This window comes from Antennarius striatus, chromosome 22 (assembly GCF_040054535.1).
Source record: "Antennarius striatus isolate MH-2024 chromosome 22, ASM4005453v1, whole genome shotgun sequence".
Lineage (NCBI taxonomy): Eukaryota > Metazoa > Chordata > Actinopteri > Lophiiformes > Antennariidae > Antennarius > Antennarius striatus.
Window position 1 is genome coordinate 12,455,580 of NC_090797.1, and position 20,638 is coordinate 12,476,217.

The following is a 20,638-nucleotide window of genomic DNA, read 5'->3' on the forward strand; positions in this document are numbered from 1 at the left end:
CAACTTTTGTTCATTTTTTGCACATATCTTAGGAACCGGATGAGATAGAAAAACAAACCAAAAGGCGTTATATTCAGGGAGGCAAAAGGATAAAAATTAGATCACAACCTTGACCTTGAAAAACTAGGTCAAGATCAAATTTTTACTTTTATACCATTTTCGGAACACCTCTCTGATACCTGATGAGATATAATCACAAAACGAAAAGCAACATATTCAGGAAGCCAGAGGCACAAAAATGTGATGATGACCTTCACCTTTGGAAAATTAGGTCAATGTCATACTCGATAGAACATTATAGAAGTCATTGCTGAAAGTAAGGAACATTATGAAAGTAAGTCAGGGTAAAATTTTGAATTCAGGGATGTCGGTCTCTGACTGCCTTGTTTAATTTGTCTTTGTCAGCAGTGTCTGTATATTAATAATATACATATAATATAATTGTAATGAGATTTCTACAATGTCTCCGACAGTTTTTAAGCGTTTTTGGAGATTCACAGCTGACTACAGACTTCAGCCTCAGCCTCTTCATCAATGGAAGACCTCTGATGACCTCAGAGACCCCACAAAGATTCAGGGGGCTGAACAACAGACGGGTTTATTTTCAAGTAAGTCTCTGGAAATTTAATCCACTACTGTCTATAACAGGAGCATCACAGTTTATGTGAACTTTTGCAAACAAGACAATGAAAAGTTTGTCTTCCTTTCTAACATGAAGTAGAAGTAGCTCAGAATTCCACTTCAGTACAATACATAAGACAAACCTGCTGTCAGCTTCAACCAGTAGTTATAAAATTAAATTTCTAATAGTATACTTATAATATATTTAATTCTTATTTAAATATTTAGTTGCTTTCCTGTGGTTTAACGTAATTTAAAAGCTTTAAATTACATAGTAGAATAGTAACATTGTAATCAGTTAGTGAAGGTACTAACTCAGTGTTTTCTGATGCCAATGACAGGACTAAGAACGTTCCTGAGGAAGAAAATCCATACCAGGAGACGTGGGTCTCAATCTCAGTCCATGGAGACACAGGAGCCGGACAAGAAAATCAGTCCAGTGAAGAAGAAGAAGCAGTTTGAGGATAAATATTGTCAACTGTACCGACTCGGTGATGGAGGCCAGGGATCTGTGTACATGGGTTACAGGAAGGAAGATTTTGTCCACGTAGCGATCAAGCACATTCCCCAGACCCTTGTTTTCCGTGAAGACGACGACAGGAGCAAGATGCCTCTTGAAGTGCTTTTCATGAAGATGAGTCAACAAGCAGGAGGATCGGTTGGCCAGTCAGCATCCATTTCCCTCCTGGACCACTACGACCTGGAGGAGGAGCTCATCATCGTCATGGAATGTCCATTTCCAGCGGTTGACCTCTTGAATTACAGTAAGTCCAGAGGAGGCACTTTGGAGGAAGAGGAGGCCAGACTCTTCTTCAAGCAGCTGGTGGAAGCTGTCAGAGAACTTGATGCCAACAAGATTTTCCATGCAGACATCAAAATGGAAAATATCTTGGTTGACATCAGCAGCGGTGTTCCACGTTTGAGGATAATTGACTTTGGTCTAAGCATGTTTATCAATGACGGGGACACAATCGAAGGTATATATCGTGGAACCCCTTCCTATTACCCACCAGAGTGGTCCTGGAGTTCAGTGTACAGTAGCAGGCCTGTTACTGTGTGGCAGATGGGAGTGGTTCTCTATAACATGCTGCACCAACACTTTTTGAAGAGCCTCTGCATCAGTCAGAAGTTGTCTCCAAACTGCCAAAACGTGTTGCGTCTGTGTCTGGCTGAGGACCCTCAGCAGCGTCCCACTCTGGAGCAGCTCCTGAGTCATTCCTGGCTGGAATGAACCATAAGTCAACCCCCTGCTGGCCCATCGTCCCGGAGCGAAACTGAATCACTGCCTGTATCTTTTCTTGTATATAACATGTGTATTTGTTTAGTAAATCTTTTGTCAATAAATTTGTGTGATAATTTTGTGTCCGAGTTCATGTTTTATATCAGCACAAATACTACATGAGGGATGTTAAAAGCTGATTCAGTAATTTTGGTTGCATGTCATAAAATGATTCAAAGTAGGTTATCATTTGTCACTCATGAATAATGGGAGAATGAAATCAGGAAGCACACGAACACAAGTACAGCCCACCGTAATGATGGAACTGAAGTGGCTTTTCACTCTGATATAAACCACAAAGGAAAACCACCATGGACCCTGACAGTAAAGGAAAACGTTCCCAGGTGTTGAAAAGTGAAAATGTGTAACTAGCATCACTGCCCGCTAGATGGCGCTTCAAGCTAAATCTGAAAAGAAAGGTTTAAACTGGGAAGTATCTGCGCCCTAGATGAAGGAGTTTATTACTTTAAGTAAAAAAATATTTCCAATCCTTTCTAACTTTCTAACAGGGACAAAGCGAAAGGTTTTTTTTTGTGTTGGCTATGCCAGTCAGAGAAGGTACTCTGATCAGATCTCACCTGTAGATGGAGGCCCCGCCTCCGCGATTCATGTCAAATTAAGTTGAATAAAAACAAACCTTTTGGAGGCCACGCCCAGCAGCAAACTGTCGCCATGGAGATGCACAAAAACAATTGCGTGTAAAATGACATAAATCCTCTTGAGTGGTGAGACTGACTCGTATTTCAAGCTCGAGTCATTTTTTGTGGTCTCCGTCTCCAGTCACTGAGGACAGAAGTTCTGCAGATGGTGAGTTTAAAACGACTGTGGTCCGGACACAGGTTCCACCTGAGAACAGGGTCCATGAAGGTTCCACGGTTTCTGGATTCAGACTGAAAAGTAAACAGATCGGAACCTTTGACCCAGAACCAGCTGATCCGGGTCATAACCTCTTCCCCAGTAGTGACCAGTGATAAAGAAAGCTACCTTAGCCCCGCCCCTCCACCCACCTGACATTTAGCCCGGCCAATCAGTCATCCCTGTCTCAGCAAACATGTCCACCTTCATGCTGGTCTGTGAATGTACCGCCCACTGAACACCAGCGTGTGTGTGTGTGTGTGTGTGAACCAACCTTAGTCACACCCTGAGGGGTTGTGTGAGTTCTCAGCCTGTTGACTGTTCTTTGTGTGCGCAATATTTTCTAAAATATCTAAATAAATTTGATATTATCTATCAGTTGCGTGACTTTTTTTTAGTCCCGTTCAGGAATCACAAACATTTAAGGGACTTAAAACCTTTTGAATCCGGTGACCAATCAAAACCAGGCATCAACATCTGGACGCAACGCTGAAGCTAACTAAACGTTAGCAGGACAGCTGTCAGAAACAACTTCTTCACACAGATCTTTATGCTGCTGGAACTCTATTTGTCTTTTTAAAGAAGGAAAACAGGACTGAACAAAACCCTGAACAAAAATACTTGAGCGCCCCTAACCCTAAATTGCCAGCGAGAACAGCCGGCAGCAGGAACGTGGGTATTGGGTTTGCGCCGGTCCTCACAGATAGAAGAGGAGGTCATCCAGCTTCATGTTGGGCTCCCTGTGGAGGCTCTGGCCCACCAGGAAGGCCAGCTTGTGGGCGTACTGGCAGGGAGCCGGCACCCGGATCACCCCCTAAAGCACCAGAGGGAACAGGTCAGAAGCCCAGACCTCGGTGACCTCTGCTAAGGGGTCAGGTCAGGACCAGGGTTTGTTCTGGTCATGTGATCAAAATCAGTTTACAACAAATGCCACTTCCGACTGATACTGGTTAGCTTAGCGTGCGTTGGCCTCCACTGACTCACCTGCCAGTTGTAATAGAGGTGACACAGCTTGTATGTGAGGCGCTGCATGTAGTCGGGCTTCAGCCCGCTGGAGTCGTACACCACGTTGTAGTGGGTGGGGGACACGCTCCCCATCCGGACCGCCTGGCTCACGATGTAGAAGTCGTACCTGTGAACCAGGACACGGTTAGCCGCTAGTAGCAGCTACTAGCCTGAGCGGCTGAACGACTTCCCACAGATCTGATGGTTCTGGTCTGGTTCAGTCCAGATTCTGTGACTCTCCCTGGACCTGAATCAAGACATTGAACCTGCCTCCTCCCACAGCACGATTCTAACTCTTGCCAATGACTGAACAGATGCTAAACGCACCACTCTGGACGGGTGACCTCCGTGTCCACGACGGTGCCGGGGGGCGGGTTCATCACCTTTCCGTGCATGTGGTCGAAGAACCTGCTGCTGATGCGCTTTGTCACCACCACCACGCTCAGTTTGGGCCTGCAAAGAGGCGGAGTCAGGTGAGTAAGCGTCACGATAGGATGGCCCTATTCAATCGTCACCATGGAAACCACACTCACACATAGTCCTGCCCCATGGACCTGATGGACTCCTGGATCTGGTCCACCTCGTGGCTGACCACGCTGCCCAGCTGTCCGTCCCCGACCCCGTCCCGGTACACGATGATGCGCGCCGGCAGACAGCCGTTGTACCTCAGGTAGTCGTCCAGCGCCCCTGGAGCAAACACACGCAGCTGATTGGTCATCTGAGAGGCCCCTCCCACACACGTGTGACTTCAATGCTTTCATCTTTGTGGACTCTGAATGATTTGTGACCACTTGTTTGTCTAGTATCTTAAATCTGGTTTTAACAGTGTGAACGTTCAAACCGGTTCTAACTCAACGCCACTAGAACCACAGAAGGAAAAGTTTTCACCCCTTAAGGCCATCTTCAGTCCATCCATGATCTCTTGACCTTTGTGCTGAAGCACACACTTGGAGTACCACCTGAAAGACAAAGGACAACGTAGCTTAGCATCGAAAGCATGCTACCTGTGTGAGCTAAAGCTGATTGACAGCAGAACAGGCCGTACCATCATTCCGTTATAACGTTGTCTATAACGCTATGTCCCGTTATAGATCTGTTATAGGTCCTGATTGAATGCCAGCCCCTGTCCCCATTCACTAACAGGCTGCAAACACGAGGACTCACCGGCTCATGGTCGAGTTCAGGCTAGCCACCAGAGCGCCGATCGAGCGACTCCCGGCCTGCTTGTCGTGGTAGCAGTCGATGCCGACGATCATCAGGTGTTTGAGCTGCGCAGACGGAAGAAAAACACAAATAGTCTTCAGATTCCATGTCTGCCAACCTTGACCTAACCTCTGACTCCTCCACCACGGTAGGGGCCCCAAGACAAATCGGCCCCGGCTTCATTGGGTGATCAAACTCACAGGGATCTCCACGCTCCACAGCTCTCCTCCCATCTTGCAGGCAATCTGCAGGATGATCTTGGTGGCGACGGTCATCAGACTCCCAGGGCGGCTCAGGGTCCGGCCCACCACACACTGGCTGGGCATGGGGAAGTCCACACACAGGTGCTTCTTGACCATGTCGTACTTGTCCTTCCTGTTGTTGGGGAGGATGACCACCACCTGGCAAACACAATCCGCCGCTCTCAAACACGTAACCAAGGCGACAACAAAGCGAACAAGCAGCGAGGAGCGCTTTGTTTCCTGCGTTCAGACACGAACCATCTGAGTCTGGGGTTGCACGTTGCGCTGCAGGGATCTGAGGAGGGCATCGTGGGCATCCTGGTACTCCACCCTGGATCAGAAGGAACAAACCAATCAATGTATTGATTCAGCTGTTCAGGATCCACTGGATCACGTCACGACTCACATCACGGGTTTGTGAAGGCGGATCCCCAGCGGGCCAGACACCCTCAGGAGGGTGGTCAGCAGGTCCTGGGCTACGTTGGCATTTTGACGGGTGTAAAACACAACCCAGTCTTCCAGCGGTACGGGGTTGAGCAGAGGGACCCCCCTCATCTCTCTGGACCAGTCCGCTGCTCTCGGGTCGTAGTCGTACTAGAACACAACGATTTGATAAGAAGCCACGGATCCATTTAGTCAATCATACAAGCAGGAGGATTTCACACCGATCTCTGTCCCTGGAAGATCTTCTCCGCTGGGAGGACTCGACCCATCAGACTGACCAGCTCCTTATCAAATCTGAGCCCCCACTTCTCCAACTCCACATTAGCCTGAGCGTCCCTGCGAACAGAGCCAGGACTTAAACCCGAGCTGGACATGACACCACCTGCAGAGGAGCTGACCCGGGACAGCAGAACCCTGATATGTGATGAGGACACGTCTCCTACCGATGCACATTGTTGACAAATCTGTTGAGGCGTCCCTCCCGCTGCTCTGGGTTCAGCCTGGTGTGGGCGGTCAGGTCCTTCATCACATTGAAGTCTCCTCTCATCTTGTCAGTCAGTCCTGTCAGAAACAAGCGGGTTTCAGGTGAAGTGGAACCCGTACGGAGCCAATCTGTGTCCCACAACCTCTCCATCTGCTGCTCACCTGTTAAGTAGCACAGCTCTGGGATCAGCATGACAGTCGTGGGAGACTGGCTTCCTGGATCACGCCGCTTGATCCTGGTGACCAGCAGCACCTGGGTCAGGTCGGAGACGATGATTCCGTAATTCTGGGAGGAGGAAGCAGACGTGACCGTGAGGAACACGAATACAGTGTGAGAGCATCCGGTTCTGTTGGGTTCTGTCTCACGTTCTTGTAGTAGTCAATGAAGGACACATCCTTGTCGGCCCGAGTGAAGGTGTTGATGGGGGTGTGATCCCAGGCGATGTCATCAATCCTGTAGGTTTTGTTGTTGTACCTGAATAATTGAGAGAAGAGTGAAAGGTCATGTGATCCGTGGACCTCTACGTGCTGAGGGTAGGGGGGGTGTTAGGTCCTACTTGGTGAGAACAATCAGTCCAATGAGCTCCTTGGTGCAGACGTCTTGGAAGCGGTGGCTTCCACAAGACTGCCTCATGCTGATCATGAAGTCCAGGACGGTCTCGCTACGCAGAACCCGGTGGCTCACGTCGACACACATCATGATGGAGGACTCGTATTGCAGGATGGCGGTGGAGAACCCCGGCCAGATGGTCAGCCTGGAAACGACCGACACACAAGTTTAGACGGAACAACTCACCTGCAGCTTTTCACACAACAACAAGCGTCTATAACACATGTCAAACTCAAGGCTCGGGGGCCAAATGTGGCACCGCTGCATCATTTAATGTGGCCCGCAAGAGCATAAAAGGTCAGAGGCCATTTTAACTCTGACAAAAACATTTTGAACAAAGTTAATGTCCTAACTTGTGTTTGATGTCATTTTTCTTTATTTATTCGATAGTTTGATCCTTGATTGATGGAGTTCTGACAAATTTAAAGGATTTATGTGGTAACAGCAACAAGCTCACATTTTTTCTATGCAACTGTAATGTTTGCAACATGAATAATAAATTCAGTTATTTAACATTAAGCTGTAGTTATTTTACATCTATGTCACATTACACTTAGTTACATCTGGTCCTAGCAGGACAGCTGTTATGCTGATGTGGCCCTCGGTGAAAATGAGTTTCACACCCCTGGTCTATAAGGATGACAGATGTAGCTCCAACACCCGGCACCAAGAAAAACCTTTTTCATCTTCCCTGAGGAAACCATCACGTTCACTCCGCTTCATTCAATCTCCATCCATGGATTCAAACACACAAAGTATCCATTGATCGTTTAAAGACTCCAAAAAAACACTGAGTTTCATGGACAGGATTTATTTGGATTCCGCAACGCAAAAAAAAAACTGATGGTGATGAAGATCGGCCTGCTGCAAGAAAAACAGCATCTCCCCATCCTTCTGCAGAACTACTGCTGCTAGCATGCTAGCTAGCATTAGAAAGGCAGCTGCTGCTTGGGACCAAAATCAGCAGCTTTCAGATTCCACTGACATCACTTCTAAAAATGTAACACGTTGAAAATCTGATTCTCTACGAGTCACCAGGAGCCACCGACATGGAAACATCCGGCTTCAGGCCAGAAACAGAAGAACATACTTGTGCTGTGGGATGTCCAGGGGGTCCCGGGGGTTGTAGTAGTTGCGTCCGATCTGCTGCATGTTGAGGATCTTCAGGATCCTGCAGGGATGATTAGAACATATGACATAGGAACGTGCATCACCATGAACCCCCCACCAGTTCCTGAGGACCAGAAAACGCACCTTTTGAAGATGAGGTTGTAAAACTGGATGCACACTGGAGACGATGGGGGGAGTTCAGAAACCAGGGTGATGGTTATCTCAACCTTTTCTCCTTCCCTGGTTTCGCTGCAGACAACCGTCTCCTAAACCCCAGGAAGGAAACCAGCAGAAGATTAAATCTGCTTCTGAAATTATGTTTTCCAGTGACTTTATGAAATTTTCATTTAACCTTGTCTCGCAGCTTGTGGGGAAGAACAAGCATCGCTCCATCGAAGGTCCGCGCTGTGCCGAGCAACTCCTCGTGCTGGAAGAGGAGGGCGGCTCTCAGGCGACGGGCCTCCTTCATCGGATTGTAGGTCACGTGGTATTGGTACAGGACCCACTGCGGGCGGGACAGGATGCGGAAGAAGTTTGCGACCAACGGGATTGGCCGCCCGCTCGTTCCTGAAGAAGTTCACACACAATAGCAGAGAGAGATTTGCAATCACCTGCACTCGTTACAACGGCTGCATGTGTAAGGAAAAATGTACATTAACGTGACACACCCGTCTTGGATTCCGCCACATGAGTCATCGTCCGTCTGGTTAAAATCCCAGAATCACTAAAATCCCGGCGGCGTCCTCCTCGTTCTCCCAGCTTCACCTGCTGGAACCCAGCTGAGATCTCGACCACAGCTGACAAACCAAGACTGAGGTTACAAACACGCTGCAGACATGTTTCAGTTGCTGGTCAGTCGAGCTGACCCATCGCTCCGGGTCAACTAGGATAATGAGACGTGACCACACCTTCTGAAGAGAACGGTCCCGGGCCTTTCTGCCGACCTCTACCAACTTGCACTGCTTCCTCATCTCCCCTCGGTGGGGCGGGGCAAGGTGCTGGGGCAGCTTCTCGGGTTTGGCTCTTTAACACAGGAAAAAGTTGGAAATGTGTAACAAAGTTTTTGGAATAAAAGAAGTGCTACTGATCCATTTTCAGTTCATCCTACATGCCCACTGAACTGTAAAATCTTTTATTACCAGCTCAAATGGAAATATTGTTCAACCAGAAATCTTCAATTTTAGTAAAAATATTACCGACGTAACGACTGTTTAATTGTCCTTTTAATTTCATTATTAAAAAGAAGTTCATTTAAAATAATGACATCCTATCGCTATTGGCTTGTGGACCCTAATAAATCATATCAAAAATATGAATAACTGTACACAAAAAACCTAACAACAATGTCAATTTACTCAGTAAAAGTGGGAGGATCTGGGCCCTGTGTAAACCAATCAGCCTCATGTCACCTGCTGACAAAAGGTGAAAGATGTTCAGACTTCTTTTCTCTGCGCCCCTAAACCAGGATAAATGTGGTAACACAACAATCAATTCTGTAAAATAAATGTTTGAATACCTACACGGTTAGCATGTGTTGTTCAAGTGAGTATTTTTCATTTCATGTTATATAATTAATTTAAGACCATGTGTTTCTGTAGATTTTCTCCTCTCAATATCTGAAGCGCTAATTCTAACTACTTACTATTAGATATGAATAAATCTGTTTAATTGCGTGGTTTATTTTATTTAGTATTTACATATCATTCAATGACAATGTGCTCTTGATGTAGGATTTTATTTTGACACGCATTTTATTTTGACACAGCCTGGAAACTGTTTCCTGTTGGTTCGCGCTGCGCTGAGACGTCTGAAGAAACTTTCTACCCTTAGAATAAACCTTTAAATAACACCGGACATTGTCTCAGAAGAGGAGAGTTAAAACAAAAGGTTAAAACCACAGGTCACAGCAACCGGAAGTCCTTACCGATCCCGGGGCCACTGCCTCCTGACCGCGTGCCCGGCCTCGTGCTCTGGCTCGTGCCCGACCAGTCATTTTCCTCAGCTAGCTTCAGAAGGGTTCAAAAACACATTTCACTATTTTTAGAAATATTACCAACAAATGAAGTAAATACGTGATCAGGAAAACTACACCGCCCCTCATCCTCACCAGTACGAAATAAAATCTAAATTAAAGTATCGTTTACTCTCGTTTAATTGGTCTAAACAAGATGGCGACTGTAAATGTAGGGTGTGGCTGTGCAATGCCGCTAGTAGCTAATGAGCCACTATTAGCATTAACATAAATTCAATATGTATACATTACTATAATATAACTCCACACAGAATATCCGACTTTCAAGGTAGGGGTTAGAATTACGATACTTTGCGATAGTCCTTAAACTGAACGAGCTAATTAAAATCAGATAAGGGTAGAATGACAGTGTCCGAATTGGATAGCTGAGAGGGAGTTTTTTCCTTCAAATCGAAACATCGCGAACAAAGTAAATTTGCATAAAGGAATCATTATTTATCAAATTTTATGACGACTTTAATATTATACTTACTTTAAATGTTGACTTCTGCTGGCAGTGAACTCTAGAGGTCACGTACGATGCGTGTCCACAGGTGTTCTGAGTACCACTACGGCAAATTAGTCACGGGCCTCATCACCGAGCGCATTGATACGCTTCCTGTATCTCCCGAGACCCTCTAGTCAGCTCAATTCAGGCTGCGTTATGTGTTTGAAGAGCAGGTTGTTCATATTTAACTCAATAAAGAATAACAATTCAGCAGTGATTGAGGAAAAAAGTTTTCCAGAAAAGAGGCAGAACTACTTTTCGGAGCGCAGTGATCCGTGTGCTCTAGGGTAATTTACTATTCAGCCCGCTTTCTTTGCTCTGAGTTCATATGAACGGGTCTGAATGGACGGGGCGCCACCTGCAGGCAGGAGGCTGGAAAAACAGTTCAAAACGTAAAGGAATCAAAAACTGCTAAATTCTGTTGTCTGTGGCAACGCTCAAAGACTGCACAAGTCCAAACCACATGTTCCAATACATTTATAGGAATAAAACTTGTAAAATCTGCCTTATCTGTTTGGGTTGTGGGTTATTCAGTCGGCTTAACAAATTTATTCCCAGGTTGCAGACTGTAATTTCATCTGTGCTGTATGTCGTGCATACATGGTACAATTGAAAATAAAGTTGACTATGTTTTTTCAAATATAAATGGGTCTTCTCTGCTGCAGGCACCCATTGTTTTTCATCATACATAATATTCGGAAAATTTCACATTAATTTAAGAAATATTGTACATTATTTCATATCATAGCATTAAATATTAATCAATAATGTAGAAAAACAAATCTGCTCTCACGCAATAGGATTTTGTCTATTTTTGTCTAATCTCCACACTTGTTTCTATGTGTGTTACACCTCAACACAAAACCTGCACACCGAACATTAATACAAGCTGACTGGACACTTTTCATGGGTTTAACTTCTCTGAAGGAGTTTAGTGTGAAAATCCTTCCTGACATTTCTAGACTGTAAACAACTCATTGTGTGGAAAATTGTTATTAATAATTTTTTGTTTGTGCTTTAACGCAAATAATAAACGAGATGAAGCTGCTTGATTTCTACTCAGAATTTGAAGGATCTGGTGTTTAATCCATATTAAAATGAGAGTCGGAGGCTTTTAAAGTCATATTTGTCGGCTTTTCAATATTTATTTCAGATGCGAAAAACAATGAGCCAAAGTTGCACATGAAGCTGTCAGATAGCGTCACAATGTTAAAGTGTTTCCACAATTTTTATTTTTATCATAAAAAATTTTTTTTAAACATAATTGCCTGATGTAGTATTAAATATTTCCTCATAGTCCTTCGTTTCTGGTCTGAATTATGAGATTATTTTTTTAATTCGGACCCAGCGGGTCCCAAACCGGTTCGTTTTCCAGACAACGGCTGAGTCCATAACGCTGCTGCAGCCGGTGACGTCACAAAGACCCTAACTTCAAAGCCAAACCGCCTCAGGTATCAACACCTGTGTAACGTTACTGAGACAGACCCTCACAGTTACACTACAGTCAGCACCGAGATCCGAGCAGCACTCAACTTGTTTCTGTCATCGATCTGCAGCCATGAAAGGTAAATCCACCAACATTTAATTCCACCCGTGGAAAACTGTTATTCAGTGTTTAATCAAGAAAAAATAGAAACACACGGAGCAAATTCACGTTTGTGGTTCATCATATCAGAGGTGACTTCAGGGATTCGAATCATTATCAAAAAATTATATTTTTATATTAGACAATATTAGAGATCTAATAACCTGCTGTAATCACAGGAACTGTCTTCAGTTCATTTTCTGTACCAAAGGAAAAAGGGTTATATTGGGGGTTTTTTTTAAACTGTTTTGTATTTTATTTTATTTTATTTTATTTTTTAAATAAATAAGATAAAGCTGATGAGCCATATATTGAGCAGCAGTATATTTCATGTCAAAAGGAGTACTACAAATGCAGTATTTGCTCTGAGGATGTTGATAGAGAAGTACAGAGAAGTCCACAATGACTACAATGTTTGCAGATGACATTGTGATCTGCAGTGAGAGCAGGGAACAGGTGGAGGAGAAGTAAATAATAATATTATTAATATAATACGATGTTTATGTTAAATAATATTTCAAAACTTAGTTAATAAACAAGTGATTTAGTTCATAACATAGTACAAAAACTAGGTAGTTTAGAACCTTATTTGTTCAAAACCTAATGGGTTAGTTAGTAAGTTAGTTATTTAGTTAGTCAGTTAATTGAGAAACTGGTTAGTTAAAATCCTAGTTAGTTGTTTAGTTTGACACCTTAGTTATTTTGTTCAAAAACTACTTTAAACCTAGCTTGTCAGTTTAAAACCTAGTTAATAATTATAATAATTTAACAGTGTAAACATAAACAATTGAATAAACTTAAATAATAATTAAATAATAACATCATTAACATAAATAACATAAATAACATGAATGCACTGTTTATTTTAAATAATAATTCATAACTTAGTGAGTTAGTTCAAAATCTAGTTTCAGGACACCGATGTTCAGATCTTGGACAGGGAAGATAAATGGTTTGAGAGAGGAGTGAAAGAGGCCATCTCTGAACGGGGGGGGGGGGGTCTGCGACATCACCTTTCTCCCATTTACAATCATGTCCTTTCAAAACTCCCAAAAAGATTGTCTCAACAGATTGACCCAGGTGATGGGTCTCATGCTCATGACCCTCATTAGCATACAAAGGTGTAAGTCACATCTCAGTGACCCCCTCTGACACCCCCACCAACAATCGTTGAGGAACCAGATGGGTTTCAATGACGGTCGTTGGAATGTGAATATCACTGACCACACCCCCCAAGGTTAATAATGTGGGACATGATCAGCCACCCTCTGAACTGAAGAAGTCTCTTGGATGAGAGACGAAACGTCTTCAAGAACTTTCTTAACGTCCAGTGGATCGACTCATGACCTGGATGACTGAGAACCTACACAGACCGTTTAAAACCTAGTTAGTTAGTTAGTTAGTTAGTTAGTTAGTTAGTTAGTTAGTTAGTTAGTTCAAAAACTAATTCATTTAAAGCCTATTAGTTAGTTTCTAGTTAGTTGTCTTTGTAGTCTGTGCCTGTATATTAATAATATATATATATGATATAATAGTAATGACATTTCTACAATGTCTCCGACAGTTTTTAAGCGTTTTTGGAGATTCACAACTGACTACAGACTTCAGCCTCAGCCTCTTCATCAGTGGAAGACCTCTGATGACCTCAGAGACCCCACAAAGATTCAGGGGGCTGAACAACAGACGGGTTTATTTTCAAGTAAGTCTCTGGAAATTTAATCCACTACTGTCTATAACAGGAGCATCACAGCTTATGTGAACTTTTGCAAACAGGACAATGAAAAGTTTGTCTTCCTTTCTAACATGAAGTAGAAGTAGCTCAGAATTCCACTTCAGTACAATACATAAGACAAACCTGCTGTCAGCTTCAACCAGTAGTTATAAAATTAAATTTCTAATAGTATACTTATAATATATTTAATTTCTATTTAAATATTTAGTTGCTGCTTTCCTGTGGTTTAAGGTAATTTAAAAGCTTTAAATTACATAGTAGAATAGTAACATTGTAATCAGGTAGTGAAGGTACTAACTCAGTGTTTTCTGATGCCAATGACAGGACTAAGAACGTTCCTGAGGAAGAAAATCCATACCAGGAGACGTGGGTCTCAATCTCAGTCCATGGAGACACAGGAGCCGGACAAGAAAATCAGTCCAGTGAAGAAGAAGAAGAAGAATCAGTTTGAGGATAAATATTGCCAACTGTACCGACTCGGTGATGGAGGCCATGGATCTGTGTACGTGGGTTACAGGAAAAAAGATTTTCTCCGCGTAGCGATCAAGCACATTCCCCAGGCCTTCGTTTTCCGTGAAGACAACGACAGGAGCAAGATGCCTCTTGAAGTGCTTGTCATGATGAAGATGAGTCAACAAGCAGGAGGATCGGTTGGCCAGTCAGCATCCATTTCCCTCCTGGACCACTACGACCTGGAGGAGGAGCTCATCATCGTCATGGAATGTCCATTTCCAGCGGTTGACCTCTTGAATTACAGGAAGTCCAGAGGAGGTACTTTGGAAGAAGAGGAGGCCAGACTCTTCTTCAAGCAGCTGGTGGAAGCTGTCAGAGAACTTGATGCCAACAAGATTTTCCATGCAGACATCAAAATGGAAAATATCTTGGTTGACATCAGCAGCGGTGTTCCACGTTTGAGGATAATTGACTTTGGTCTAAGCATGTTTATCAACGACGGGGACACAATTGAAGATATATTTCCTGGAGCTCCATGCTATGACCCACCAGAGTGGTACTGGAGTTCAGTGTACAGCAGTAGGCCTGTTACTGTGTGGCAGATGGGAGTGGTTCTCCATGACATGCTGCACAGAGACTTTAATACAACGTTTTTCTTGGAGAATGGCCTCCGTATCAGTCAGGAGTTGTCTCCAAACTGCCAAAACGTGTTGCGTCTGTGTCTGGCTGAGGACCCTCAGCAGCGTCCCACTCTGGAGCAGCTCCTGAGTCACTCCTGGCTGGAATGAACCATAAGTCAACCCCCTGCTGGCCCATTGTCCCTGAGGGAAATTGAATCAGTGCCTGTATAATATTTTTCTTGTATATAACATGTATTGTGAATGCATTTGTTTCGTAAACCATTGTCAATAAACTTGTGTGATTACTTTTAAGTCATTTCATATCAGAGTTCATGTTTTACATCAGCACAAATCCGACATGAGAGATATTAAAGGCTGATTCAGTGTTACGGCCGTAGCTCATCCGTTTGTGATTGTGTGTCCCTCTGCGGCCCTGCCTTTGAGCTGCTGGCCCTGCCCTGCTCTGCTCCCTGATGCTCCGCCCTCCGTCAGTGCCAGGTGTGGTGGTTCTGGGACTCCTGACTGCACCTCGTCACCAGACCAGCTCCTGATTGGTGTGCTGTCCTCCTGCCTGGCCCAAGCCCTGCCACGTCACCTGGCGGGGACACTTTAAAAGGCTCTGCAAGCCAGCTAGTCAGGGCGCCTGTCTGACTGTGGCAGCACGCCTTTGACCTCTGACGAATTAAGAATCTTGTGACCTTGCTTATATGTTGAGTTTGTATCCGACCCTTGGTTAAAAGCTTGTTTAATTGGAGTATTTTTGTTAGTGAAATTTTGATCTTTGAAATGCGCCCATTGGCTGAGAACTTTAGTTAAACCTTTGTTCTTGTTTGCGAGAATTTCGAATAAATGTTTTATGTTCCCCCTTTTTGAAATCCGTATTATGTTATCTATCCAGTCCTCTAGCTGGGTCGTAACATAAGTGGGGGCTCGTCCGGGATTCGAACACGGGACCTCTCGCACTAGTTGGTTTATTGTCCTCTCACACTAGTTGGGTAATTTACCTCTTGCACCTGTTGGGTAATTGACCTCTCACTCGTGTGTTAATTGAGATCGTTGATTTTGTGCAGCTGTCATGTCCCAGTTTGACTTAGACACTTTCTTAGCTTCCCCCTCGCTAACGGTAATAAATATCTGTAGAAAAGATGACTTATTAAATATAGCCAGTCATTTCAGTCTCTCGGTGCCAAAACCAATTTTGAAAAGGGAGCTCAAGGCTCTGGTTACGGGTAAGTTGGTGGAAGTGGGACTGATTGAGGCTCCAATGCCAACAGGGTCAGCCAAGGTTGAAGAGGTCCCCCTGGGTGGAGAGGCTGGTAGCCTACCACTTAAGGGTGACTCTTCAAAGGGTGGGGATGATGATGGAGCCTCAGACGAGGGCTCCCGTTCCCCTTCCCTCAGCAGTTCCGGGTCCAAGGACGCAGCCCGTTTGAAGGTGCGCATCGCTCGCCTGAAAATGGAAGCCCAGGTGAAGGCGGAAACCAGACAGGCTGAGCTGCAGTATCAGCTTGAGGTAAAGAGAATGGAGATGGAGAAAGCTGTGCGGCTGCGTGAGCTGGAGATTGAGGCTCTGAGGTTGACTCAGAAGCCCAGTGTGTCTACTGGTTCTGATACCAGAACCCACTCTTCCACCACTTCCCTGCCAGCGGCCTTTGACATCGGTAAGAACATTGTTTTGGTTCCTACCTTTCGAGAGACTGAAGTGGACTCCTATTTTGGTGCATTTGAGCATATAGCTAAAGCTTTACAGTGGCCACCTGATGTGTGGGCCCTTTTGCTACAATGCAAAATTCAGGGGAAAGCTCAGGAAGCTGTCGCAGGTCTTCCGGTGGAGGATAGTTTAATTTATGACTCTGTTAAAGCTGCTATCCTTCGCGCCTATGAACTTGTACCTGAGGCCTATAGACAGAAATTCCGAAATCATAAAAAGGCCTCATCCCAGACTCATGTAGAGTTTGCCAGGGAGAAAAATACTCTTTTTGATAAATGGTGTACTGCTTGTAAGGCTAACGACTTTGACTCTTTGAAAGAGCTAATTTTGATGGAGGATTTTAAAAAGTGTCTTCCAGAACGCATTGTGGTGTATATAAATGAACAAAAGGTGTCCAGCTTGTCCTCTGCTGCTGTGTTAGCGGATGAGTTTGTTTTAACGCACAAAACGGTTTTTTTCTCTGGTGCCGAGGAAAAGCCTCGTTCGCCTCCTGCTCGGCAAAACTCTCTCCCCTCTGGTAGCCCTAAGAAAGAGAACAGGGAGTGTTTTTACTGCCATAGGTCTGGACATCTCATCGCCAACTGCTTAGCCCTGAAAAACAAGTCTTTGAGCTCATCACAGCCAAAAGGTGTCGGTATAATTAGAGCCGAGTCACGCGTCAGCACGGACTCCACTGGTGAGCCGTCTGATCCCTGTTTTAACCCGTTTGTATCAGACTGTTTAGTCTCCCTATCAGGTGAACCCGATGACCAGTGCCCAGTGCGTATGTTGCGTGACACTGCTTGTTCACAATCTGTGATCCTGGCTAATGTGTTTCCGTTTTCTGAGACGTCTGCTTGTGGTTACAGTGCTGTTTTACGTGGTATTGAGATGGGTTATGTTCCGCGTCCTGTGCACCGTCTCCACGTGCAGTCAAAACTAGTAACAGGATTCTTCCCAGTTGCTATCTGTCCTGCGCTGCCTATTAAAGGTGTATCATTTTTAATGGGTAGCGATATAGCTGGTGGTAAAGTTACCCCCGCGTTAGAAGTGTTGGATATCCCTCAGTGCGCACAGACATATAAACCTCGGTCGTCTTCTGAGGCCTTTCCATCTTGTGTTTTAACTCGAGCACAAGCTCGAAAAGGTGATAATGTGTCTCTATCCGACAGTTTTCTGATGCCGGCCTTCTCAGGAGAGGCTGAGCCAGAGACGGAGGCAGAATGCGCCCCGGAGCCTCCGTGCGTAAAGGCCGCTCCAACCTCTCCTGACAGCTCGTCTCTTCCGGTGTCTCGTGACCGCCTGTGTGCTGCGCAAAGGGCGGACCCGACGCTACAGAAATGCTTCTCAGGTGTGGTGAGTGCTGACAAAGCAAAGGGTAAAAAGGTGGCTTATTTACTCGATGGTGAAATTGTAATGCGTAAATGGTCCCCTTCCCTCTCTGATGCAGAATGGAGTGATATATTTCAGATAGTTGTCCCTTCAGTGTACCGTTCACATGTGCTATCTGTGGCACATGACAGTCAGTGGTCTGGACATTTGGGTGTGACTAAAACATACCAACAAATTATGAAACATTTCTTTTGGCCTGGGTTGAAATCTGATGTCGCCAAATACTGCCGCTCCTGTCACGTCTGTCAAATTTCAGGAAAACCAAACCAACCCATTCCTCCCGCTCCATTGCACCCCATACCCGCCATAGGAGAACCATTCGAACGAATAATAGTAGATTGTGTCGGACCTTTACCCAGAACAAAAGGTGGAAACCAGTTTTTACTGACCGTTATGTGCGCCGCCACTCGTTTCCCCGAGGCCATCCCGCTGCGAAATATCACAGCCAGATCCGTAGTCAAAGCCTTGACACGGTTCTTTTCCACATTCGGCCTTCCGCGTGTTATTCAGACAGACCAAGGCACCAACTTTAAATCCAACCTGTTCAAGCAGGTGCTGTCCACTCTAAAGGTGCAGCATGTAGTCTCCAGCCCGTACCATCCCGAATCTCAGGGCGCGTTAGAACGCTGGCACCAGACGTTAAAGTCGATGCTTCGTAAATATTGTTTGGAGACTACAAACTGTTGGGATGAAGGAGTCCCCTTTGTTGTGTTTGCGGCTCGTGAAGCTGTACAAGAATCCCTCGGATTCAGCCCCGCTGATCTTGTTTTTGGACACACGCCCCGCGGTCCGTTGAAGTTTCTTCAGGAGACATTCCTGTCATCCACCGCTTCTCCTCAGAGTAACGTGTTAGATTACGTCAGTAAATTTCGTGAGCGATTGCACCATGCTCGGTCGTTTGCAAAAGACTCTTTATCCTCCTCTCAAAATGAAATGAAACGTCGGTTTGATCGTTCTGCTGTTCCACGACGGTTTCACCCCGGTGACAAAGTTTTGGCGTTACTGCCCATCCCGGGCCCTGCGCTCTCGGCCAAGTTTTGCGGCCCGTATGAAGTCCGTGAGGGCCTCAGTGAGACGGACTATGTCATTTGTACACCCGAGAGAAAACGCAAAACCCGTGTATGTCACATAAATATGCTGAAGCGGTATTACTCCAGAGAGAGTCCAGAAAATACCGAGAAGCTGTCCGAGCCTACACAGCCACCTGTGACTCCCCGAAGCTGCGCACTAATAATGGCGGAGTCACCCGACCAGACCAATGACGTAGCTGTGCGCGCCTCCACCCATCAAAGCCCCCGTCTGTCCAACTCGGAAATGTTAATGGTATTGGCAGATCACTTATCCCACCTGTCACCTGAGCAACAGGTTGACATAACGGAGTTAACAAAACGATACTCTTGTCTGTTTGGTGACGTTCCATCCCAGACTACTGTCACACTACATGACATTGACGTGGGTGATGCTCGGCCGATCAAACGACACCATTACCGTGTAAACGCCTCTAAGCGCGCCATAATGAAAAGAGAGGCTGAGTATTTATTAGAAAATGGTTTAGCCATCCACAGCTCCAGTCCCTGGAGTTCTCCGTGTCTTCTGGACACTAAGCCCGACGGTTCACATCGTTTTATTACGGACTACCGAAAAGTCAACGCCGTTACTGTACCTGACTCCTATCCGTTACCGAGGATGGAAGATTGTGTGGATAATGTGGGTTCAGCAAAGTTCGTGAGCAAGTTAGATTTGCTCAAAGGTTACTGGCAGGTGCCGCTAACCAAGCGTGCATCTTTGATTTCCGCTTTTGTAACCCCCGACTACTTCTTGGAATACACCGTCATGGCCTTCGGTATGTGTAACGCACCGGCCACCTTTCAGCGTCTCATTAACTCCGTGCTGGCCGGTTTATCACATTGTAGTGCTTATCTGGACGATCTTATTGTGTACACCTCCACGTGGGAGGAGCACATCCAGATCTTGGAACAGGTGTTCGCACGCCTCGCCAACGCATCCCTCACCATAAATTTGGCCAAGTGTGAATTCGGTAAGGCCACTGTCACCTACTTGGGGAGACAGGTGGGCCAGGGACAGGTGCGACCTGTAGAGGCTAAGATTTGTGCCATCTCAGAGTTCATTGTGCCATCCACCAGGAGAGCCCTGCGCCGCTTTCTGGGCATGGCTGGTTACTACCGCAGCTTCTGTAGAAATTTTTCCACCGTGGTGCGACCACTAACCAACCTCCTTAGCCCGAAAGTAGAATTTGTGTGGTCCCCAGAGTGTCAGACTGCTTTTGAGAGTATAAAATCACTTCTGTGCCACTCTCCCGTTCTCGCTGCGCCTGACCTCTCTCGACCCTTTAAACTAGAGGTTGATGCCAGTGGGGTGGGAGCCGGTGCTGTTCTGCTGCAGGAGGATGGGGATGGAGTAGATCACCCAATCGCATTCTTTTCACGAAAATTCAACAAGTACCAGGTCAACTACTCCACCATTGAGCAAGAAACCTTAGCTTTGTTGTTGGCACTCCAGCACTTCGAAGTTTACCTCGGGTCCAGTCCTTTGCCAGTTACAGTTTTTACAGATCATAACCCTCTCACCTTTCTATCCCGCATGTATAATCACAACCAGCGTCTCATGCGGTGGGCACTGGTCGTTCAGGACTACAACCTGAACATACAACATAAAAAGGGGTCTGAGAATGTGTTGGCTGATGCTCTGTCCAGACGGTAAGTATGGTGGTTGTATTTTGGGAGATTTGAACAATTTTTGTAGTAAGTATGCTTTTAGTTTAGATGGGTAATTTG

General features: G+C 45.4%; 2 protein-coding genes across 2 annotated transcripts; one reads left to right on the plus strand and one right to left on the minus strand.

Moving 5' to 3' along the window:
- Nucleotides 1–3,430: 3,430 nt before the first annotated feature.
- LOC137589110 (piwi-like protein 1) lies at nucleotides 3,431–10,388 on the minus strand. The gene is made up of 21 exons (XM_068306590.1): nucleotides 10,357–10,388; nucleotides 9,777–9,858; nucleotides 8,761–8,875; nucleotides 8,521–8,649; nucleotides 8,205–8,419; nucleotides 7,997–8,118; nucleotides 7,833–7,913; nucleotides 6,690–6,887; nucleotides 6,499–6,607; nucleotides 6,295–6,418; nucleotides 6,093–6,210; nucleotides 5,871–5,985; nucleotides 5,612–5,799; nucleotides 5,464–5,536; nucleotides 5,164–5,364; nucleotides 4,925–5,028; nucleotides 4,649–4,719; nucleotides 4,294–4,447; nucleotides 4,088–4,213; nucleotides 3,740–3,887; nucleotides 3,431–3,569 (listed from the first exon to the last, which is right to left on the minus strand). The coding sequence occupies exons 2-21, from the start codon at nucleotides 9,843–9,845 to the stop codon at nucleotides 3,453–3,455; spliced, it is 2,577 nt and encodes an 858-aa protein (XP_068162691.1). The 5' UTR covers nucleotides 9,846–9,858; nucleotides 10,357–10,388; the 3' UTR covers nucleotides 3,431–3,452.
- A 3,686-nt stretch (nucleotides 10,389–14,074) lies between these two features.
- Nucleotides 14,075–14,929, plus strand: LOC137589659 (serine/threonine-protein kinase pim-3-like). The gene has a single exon (XM_068307521.1). It carries the CDS (start codon nucleotides 14,075–14,077, stop codon nucleotides 14,927–14,929), a length of 855 nt encoding a protein of 284 aa, XP_068163622.1.
- The last annotated feature ends 5,709 nt before the right edge of the window (nucleotides 14,930–20,638 follow it).

Bases quoted from the DNA above. Each gene is read 5' to 3' on its own strand.
- LOC137589110 (XM_068306590.1), bottom strand. From the start codon at position 9,845: ATGACTGGTCGGGCACGAGCCAGAGCACGAGGCCGGGCACGCGGTCAG. The intron at 8,119-8,204 runs GTTAAATGAAAA...CCTGGGGTTTAG, and splicing joins CCCACAAGCTGCGAGACAAG to GAGACGGTTGTCTGCAGCGA. The intron at 6,211-6,294 runs GTGAGCAGCAGA...TGTTTCTGACAG, and splicing joins AGAGCTGTGCTACTTAACAG to GACTGACTGACAAGATGAGA.
- LOC137589659 (XM_068307521.1), top strand. From the start codon at position 14,075: ATGGAGACACAGGAGCCGGACAAGAAAATCAGTCCAGTGAAGAAGAAG.